Source organism: Tupaia chinensis, unplaced genomic scaffold, assembly GCF_000334495.1.
Source record: "Tupaia chinensis unplaced genomic scaffold, TupChi_1.0 Scaffold144010_1, whole genome shotgun sequence".
Classification (NCBI taxonomy): Eukaryota; Metazoa; Chordata; class Mammalia; order Scandentia; family Tupaiidae; genus Tupaia; species Tupaia belangeri.
Window position 1 is genome coordinate 587,609 of NW_006203862.1, and position 8,087 is coordinate 595,695.

General features: G+C 37.0%; 1 protein-coding gene across 3 annotated transcripts in view; it reads right to left on the reverse strand.

Annotated features, from left to right (window-relative positions):
• The window catches only part of TINAG (tubulointerstitial nephritis antigen), a 110,839-nt gene extending 104,173 nt beyond the window's left edge, over positions 1–6,666 (reverse strand). For 2 of the 3 annotated variants that reach the window (XM_006165707.2, XM_006165706.2), the window contains exon 1: positions 6,226–6,666. In XM_006165707.2, coding sequence (XP_006165769.1) covers positions 6,226–6,580 — 355 coding nt within the window. In that variant the 5' untranslated portion in view covers positions 6,581–6,666. The remainder of the gene's footprint in view (positions 1–6,225) is intronic. The other variant, XM_006165708.2, reaches the window with a different exon arrangement.
• Positions 6,667–8,087: the final 1,421 nt, after the last annotated feature.

The window sequence follows — 8,087 nt, forward strand, 5'->3', positions numbered from 1 at the left end:
ACCACCAAGAATAAAATGTATTATTCAAGAATGTGAAATTCAAAACAAAAATAAACTATCCAGAAAATAATACGGAGTACATAAGACAACTATGGAGAAAAAATTTACTACTTTTTAAGGATTGTTAATTGCCAAAGGGCATGTAAACTCACCAGAGAGAGAGAAAAACAGAAAGCAACCCTGGTGTTGACCATGCCATAATCTCACTTCTCCCATCTCTCCATCCTGTCAGGCTTGCATATATATGAACCTGGTATGTCCTTCAAGCTGCAGGGCCAGGACTCAAACCAAGACTGGTTATGTGGGATCCAGCTTTCTTAACTGCTAAGTTATGTGGTAGGCTTTCAGGACTTTTTTTTTTTTTTTTTGGAGAGGTTTTTGCTATAGGGCGTGTGCGCTCGCCAGATAGACAGAGAGAGACAGAGAGACAGAAAGCGAGAGATCATCCCCACCCCCAAGGGGCATGCCCATGTCACAATTCCTTCTCCTCCATTCTCCTCTTGAGATCTTTGGCAAGCAGTGGTATACACCTGGTATGAGTTTAAGCCACTGGGTCCAGAACTTGAACTGTGGTTGACTCTATGGGAGTCCAGTGACATAACCATTATGCCAACTGCTGGTCCCTTGGACGAGATATCTTAAAATCATAAAGCTTAATCATTTAAATATATGAATTCTTTACATTTCTCTTAAAAAATTCAGGTGGGATATTTGAAAAAGTAGGTAACTTCTTTTTCTTTTTTTCTTTTTTGAGAGGTTTTTTGCTATAGGGCGTGTGCGCTCGCCAGATAGACAGAGAGAGACAGAGAGACAGAAAGTGAGAAATCACCCCCCAGGGGGGATGGCCACGCCACAATCCCTTCTCCTCTATTCTCCTCTCGGGATCTTGGGCATGCATGCAACGGCGTGAGTTTTAAGTCACCGGGTCCAGGATGCGAAATGCGGTCGACTACGTGGTAGTCCAGCGACATAGCCATTATGCTAACTGCTGGTCCCTTTTTTTTTTTTTTTTTTTAAAGAGAGGTCTTTGCTATAGGACATGTGTGCTCATCAGAGACACAAAGAAAGACAGAGAAAAAGAGAAAGTGAAAAATCACCCCCTGGGAAGATGACCATGCTGCAGTCCCTTCTCCATTCTCCTCTCAGGATTTTGGGCGCACAAGCACAATTACTCAGTGTGAGTTTCAAGCCACTGGTTCCAGGATTGGAACCACAGTTGGTCATGTAGGAATCCAGTGCCTAACTGCTACATACCTTCTGACCCCAGTAGATAAACTTATTTTAAAATGTTTCATGCAAGACTAAATGTATATATATATCATAAAACTTCCAAGAAAATGGAGGGAAAATAAGTGGATTTGATTTGCCCACAAAGCTTCAGGCGACTTAGGTGTCCATTCATCATAGAGGGAATAGGTAGGCCATAAGATGATAGATAAATAGACAGTCAAAAGCCACAGATTAAGTATACACTTAGAGACCTAGATAGATCCATAATGTATGGTGATATCTGAAAAACTGAAGAAATGGGAAGAAGTCTTTAGCATAATTTGGCTTATATAAATTAATAATTCAAGCACAGAAAATAAGACTACACACTTCAAAAGAGTAAAATAAAATGAAAGGAGGGCAGGTTGGCTATGGAGAGAGATGGGAATAAGGCATAGACATCAAAACAAAGAAAGAAAGAAAGGAGAGAATGAAGCAAGTAAGAGAGGAAGGAAGGGAAGAAAGAAGAGGAAGATAGAGCTAGAGGGGAAAGAGAAAGAAACCCATTAATAAATAAGGCAAAGCCTACAAGGAACAATGCTGCTAGTGTACCCTGAATAGAGTTTAATAAACTCAACCCTCTCTGTCCAGAGATGGTGTATATAAATATATATATTATATTTATATATATGTGTATATAAATATGCACATTATATATGTATATATGTATATATACATATATGGAGAACTCTAACACTAGGCCTCTTATGCTGACCCTCAGTATTGTCCTTGATCTAATCCTTTCTTACTTCCTTTTCCCAATTTACCCAGTTACTGATTTTGAACCATATAGTTTCTTATAAACTCATCTTGTACATACAACATCCTCACCTCAATACTCAACTGTGTCCCTTCTCATTGTGGCCCCTAGACAATACCCAGTCATCATTTATGACCCAGTTCTAACATCCTGGATTTTATCATGCGAAGTACATTTCTCTCATAATGACTAATATGTCATTTTACTGAAATTATCTCTTATGTGGTTTTCTCCTTTGTTAGATTCCAAAGGGTAAAACCCTATCTTATGAAGTTTCTTCTTTTACCCCATCCAAGTCTACACAGTTATAAAACAAGCCCAAATTACTCTCTTTTCTCATGCTCCAGTACAAAATGTGGTCCATAGAGCAGTGCAGGCCTGAGAAATATTTGCTACCAGTCCCTGAAGGAAGAATCAAGTATAAAAAGTGAATATAGATATAAAAAGTGAATATAGATGTATAGAAACTTTAATAGCAATTTGATGTCCTGATTTGAGCACATGATTTTTATTTTTTAGAATTATTCATTTATTTGGGTTTGAAAATACAAAAAGGTAGTTATTCACTACAATAGCTGAAGAAACACATTCAAGAAAACTGTAATCACTTCTTATTTTTTTTCTCTACTTTCACTCATTCCTGCCACCAAGCCTATCTTTCAGCATGATCTTTAAAAGAATGTAAATCTAGGTTCCCTATCCAGCATCAGCTATGTAATTTGTCGGACCAAGCAGAAAATTAAAATGCAGCATTCCTTGTTAGAAAATCATTAAGAATTTCAAGATGGTAACATCAGAAGATTAAACCAAGCATGAGATTCTTCTGGGCATGGGATCCTCTGTGACTTCACTGGTAGCATGTCTAAGAAGCCAGCCCTGTTTCTACTTAACATCTTTCAATGAGTTCACATAAGCAAATGAAATCCCAAATCCCTTACATGACCTGTGGGATCTGGCATAGTATGACCTCCACTCACCTCTCTACCCTTGTGTCACCACCAATCCTCTAGTCATTATTCATCAAAAATGGTGGCCTACTGAGCCAGTAGCATGGAGGTTGACAGCTGGTCCCAGAGGGCCAACTATGCAGTGTGAGTCCTATACCTAACAGCTTGAAAAATATACTAGATACATGAGCATGTGTGCCCAAAATCCAAGGAAGAGAGTAGAGGAAAAGAGAGTGAGTACATCATGGCCATCCCCCCCACACCCCATGGGCTGGGTGGTGATTTCTCACTTTCTCTTTCTCTCTCTCTCTCTTCAGCAAGCACATTCACCCTATAGCAAAACTTAAATATATATATATATTTATATATATTTTAAATGGTAACCTTCTTCCAGTCCCTGGACCATGCCGAAACTCCTCATCCTAGGGTCTACAACACATTGTCTCCTGTAAACTAATCCAGCTCAGCTCATCCCTGTTCATTCTTCAAATCACATTTTAAATATCTTCCTCAATGAACTCTTACCCAAGCTATTATACATTATGTTAAATATCAGTGTTCTTCCTCACAGTACTCTCAATGTTTCCTTTAGAGACTTTATTAGAATTTACAATCAATCGTACAAGGAATTTGTTCAGTATCTCATACATACACACCTCAATTTGACAGACTTCCATGAGATGATTTTGTCTCTCTTTCACTCCTTATTGTTGCCCAAGTACCAAGCAAAATGCCTGGTACAGTAGAGATACTCAAGGGATAAGTACAGAAAAATGTTTGAATCTCTCATGTCTAGTAGAGTTTATCTGCCACTTCATAAAATGAACTAAACGTTTGCTGAGCTTTTTATTGGTGAAATGCAAAGGCCTGACATGAATGTGAATTAGGTAGAAAACTGAAAACACTATGTGTGTTTTAAAGATGGATTTCCTCAATTTTACAAACAAGATGACATTGAGAAGGAGGACAGCAATATCTGTATTTTTAAATAAGATCTAGATTTGGAAATAAGTGTTCTAAGTTTCAACTTTATTTTAAATTACATTCTCACAATAATTTCTGGTTATCATCACCAATTTACAATGGTGTAATCTTGAATTTCTGCTGAGGAAGTTTTATAAAATGAGAGATGGAAGAGTATAACCTCATTCAAGTGTAGCTGTAGGGTTCTGTTTCTGTATTTTATTTATTTATTTTGCTATTGTTACAGAGCATTCTTGTATTACCTATTCAAAATAGATGGTCATCCTATAACTATATATAGTAATATATAGTCTCCCTATGTATCATTGTATTTTTCTACTAAGCTTTACACTTATATATATATATATATATTTAAAAAACTACTCAATTTGAAGTCCTCCTTATTTTTAAATAATTTTAGGAATTCTAGACTGGCAAAAATAATAATAAAACAAGACAAAAATTGTGTAGGCAGGGAATGTTACTGAGCTTGATTGCTTTTGTCCGGGTTCTAATGGCTTTGCTGTACCATGCATTCTAAAGCTAGGAAGTCCATTAGTCCCACAAAGTAAACAAAACATTACATGAATCTACAGATGACGAAGTCAAGCACATTCACCCTATAGCAAAACTTAAATATATATATATTTATATATATTTTAAATGGTAACCTTCTTCCAGTCCCTGGACCATGCCGAAACTCCTCATCCTAGGGTCTACAACACATTGTCTCCTGTAAACTAATCCAGCTCAGCTCATCCCTGTTCATTCTTCAAATCACATTTTAAATATCTTCCTCAATGAACTCTTACCCAAGCTATTATACATTATGTTAAATATCAGTGTTCTTTCTCACAGTACTCTCAATGTTTCCTTTAGAGACTTTATTAGAATTTACAATCAATCGTACAAGGAATTTGTTCAGTATCTCACACATACACACCTCAATTTGACAGACTTCCATGAGATGATTTTGTCTCTCTTTCACTCCTTATTGTTGCCCAAGTACCAAGCAAAATGCCTGGTACAGTAGAGATACTCAAGGGATAAGTACAGAAAAATGTTTGAATCTCTCATGTCTAGTAGAGTTTATCTGCCACTTCATAAAATGAACTAAACGTTTGCTGAGCTTTTTATTGGTGAAATGCAAAGGCCTGACATGAATGTGAATTAGGTAGAAAACTGAAAACACTATGTGTGTTTTAAAGATGGATTTCCTCAATTTTACAAACAAGATGACATTGAGAAGGAGGACAGCAATATCTGGATTTTTAAATAAGATCTAGATTTGGAAATAAGTGTTCTAAGTTTCAACTTTATTTTAAATTACATTCTCACAATAATTTCTGGTTATCATCACCAATTTACAATGGTGTAATCTTGAATTTCTGCTGAGGAAGTTTTATAAAATGAGAGATGGAAGAGTATAACCTCATTCAAGTGTAGCTGTAGGGTTCTGTTTCTGTATTTTATTTATTTATTTTGCTATTGTTACAGAGCATTCTTGTATTACCTATTCAAAATAGATGGTCATCCTATAACTATATATAGTAATATATAGTCTCCCTATGTATCATTGTATTTTTCTACTAAGTTTTAAACTTATATATATATATATATATTTAAAAAACTACTCAATTTGAAGTCCTCCTTATTTTTAAATAATTTTAGGAATTCTAGACTGGCAAAAATAATAATAAAACAAGACAAAAATTGTGTAGGCAGGGAATGTTACTGAGCTTGATTGCTTTTGTCCGGGTTCTAATGGCTTTGCTGTACCATGCATTCTAAAGCTAGGAAGTCCATTAGTCCCACAAAGTAAACAAAACATTACATGAATCTACAGATGACGAAGTCTATGACTTTTATAGGATTCTCTAACAGGTTACAGTCTAAGAAGCTTGAAGCATAATGTTGATCATTTTACGAAGAGTTTTAATAATCCTTAAACAAATAGAGTGTTTAAAACAGAGTTTAGAACAGCACTACGGCCATCAGATCAGAAGTTTCCTGATGGTGTCAGCATGATGTAGTTACCCTGTGTCTGAATCAAAGCACTTAAGCAATCCAAAGAAATTTATCTTGGCAATTACAGTAATCATTGTCATTTCATAGAAATAAAGAAGAGAGGGAGGGGGGATGAGAGAAAGAAGGAAAGGAAGGAAGGAGGAAGAGTAGAAAGGGAGGCAGGAAGGAAAGAAAGAAGAGAAGAAGGAAGGAAAAAAAGTAAGTCAGAACTTGTTATTAGGTGCTAGGATAATGTTTACATGCATTCCCAAAGCCTACCTTCTGGATACTGAATATCTGTGTGAGGAGGCCACTCTTTCTCTTCACGGCAAAAGTACTTGTAATCAGGACAGCAATCGGAATTTTCCCTTTCACAGAATTTATCACAGTAACACAATGCATTTGCCTCATGGAACTGAGTGACACAGGCATCATCTCTGTCTTCACAACAACCAAAACTTCTACAGTATTGCCCTTGGAAAATGGCTCTTTTGAATCGAGTACCTTCCACAACGGTGTGATTCCTAGTGAAATAAGCTCCTAGGACCTTTTCTTTTTGAGAGAAATACTGCTTCTCCATCAAGATTTCTGTAGTAAGATAAAAGAAGATTAAGATCTTATATCCAGTCCTCATTCTCTGGAGGTCAGGAGTGGTTCTCACTTTGTGCTACTGCCAGTAACCTTGGCCTCAGAGGCTTCTCCTTGGAGCCTGAATTCTAATTTTCAAGATACCTCAGCCTGAACCCTGAAACTGATCCTTTACTTGAACTGAGTATATTTCATAGTTAAACATTAATCAAGAATTTCAGTGTTTGCCCAAGATAATAAAAGTGTTAGAAGTAAGCTATTGTCATTCCTCCAGAGTTAAAAATTAATAATCTTTTGTATAATGTAAAAAAATTCATATTACCATCAAAAAATGTATATAATACCTTATCCATAGATAATGCACTAAATATTGCTTTCACCTCAAAAATTCTAGTTTCTTGGGACCAGCAGTTAGTGTAATGGCTATGTCGCTGGACTCCCATGTAGTCGACTGTGCTTCAAGTCCTGGACCCAGTGCCTTAAACTCACGCCAGGCATGTGTGCTTGTGTGCCCAAGATCCCGAGAGGAGAATAAAGGAAAAGGGATTGCAGTGTGGCCATCCCCCCTGGGGGGTGATTTCTTTCTTTCTGTCTCTCTGTCTCTCTCTGTCTATCTGGTGAGCACATGAGCCCTACAGCAAAAACCTCTCAAAAAAAAAAAATTCTAGTTTCTTAAATCAGAAACCTCCCTGGAATATACATGGCACAAATAATGTCTGTAATTTCCACTGACAAGATGTAGAGAATCCCTAAGTCAAAAATGCAGTATTTTATTTCACCTACTTGCGCTTGTAACTAACATCCAGGCTCTCATGAGGCTGCTTGCTAGGATCTGTCATATCAGTATCGGTCACTCCAAATCATGCCCAGACATACACTGGCTTGATTTCCCATCTGTACCTCATTTACCAACCAATATCATTTTTTATTTCAAGGCTTAGTGGAGCTTAATTTTCAGCCTCAGATTCCCCAAGGGTGACCTTCTTCTCTCCACCTAAGTCCCTACTTAGTATTTGCATGGGAACCTGCAGTATCTAGGAGTCAGCTTAGTCATGAAAAGTCAGTACCCCCTGCTAAACGGGGAGGAGATACACAGGCAACTCAAAGGTCAAGATATCTTTAGTTTTCTGTAGAGCTGTGCATTTATGGTAGTTTTTTCTATGCTCTATTTATTTATTAACTACAATAACCCCCTTTGGTTTGGGGATAAGTAACAAGCAGACGATGATTCAGCAAAAGTAGCTGATTGGACAAGTGTGAAGGGCCTGTCTTGGCAATCAGAAAACCTGGACTCTGGTCCCCAAGCTACTGTCTAATTGACTCTATGACATTAGGCTCGCCAATTACTTCTCTGGCCCTCAGTTATTTTTCTATAAAACAAAGGTCTTTCTTTTCAAGGCTATTTCATAATTCTATCCTTTCAAACTTCTTTCCTGATCTTGCCCCACATTTTACACAATTCACACTTTATCGTCACATGAGTCTTTTTTTTTTTTCCAACTGTACATTATCTCGGTCACTTTCCATAATCCCCATTTCTTCAACTGAATAAC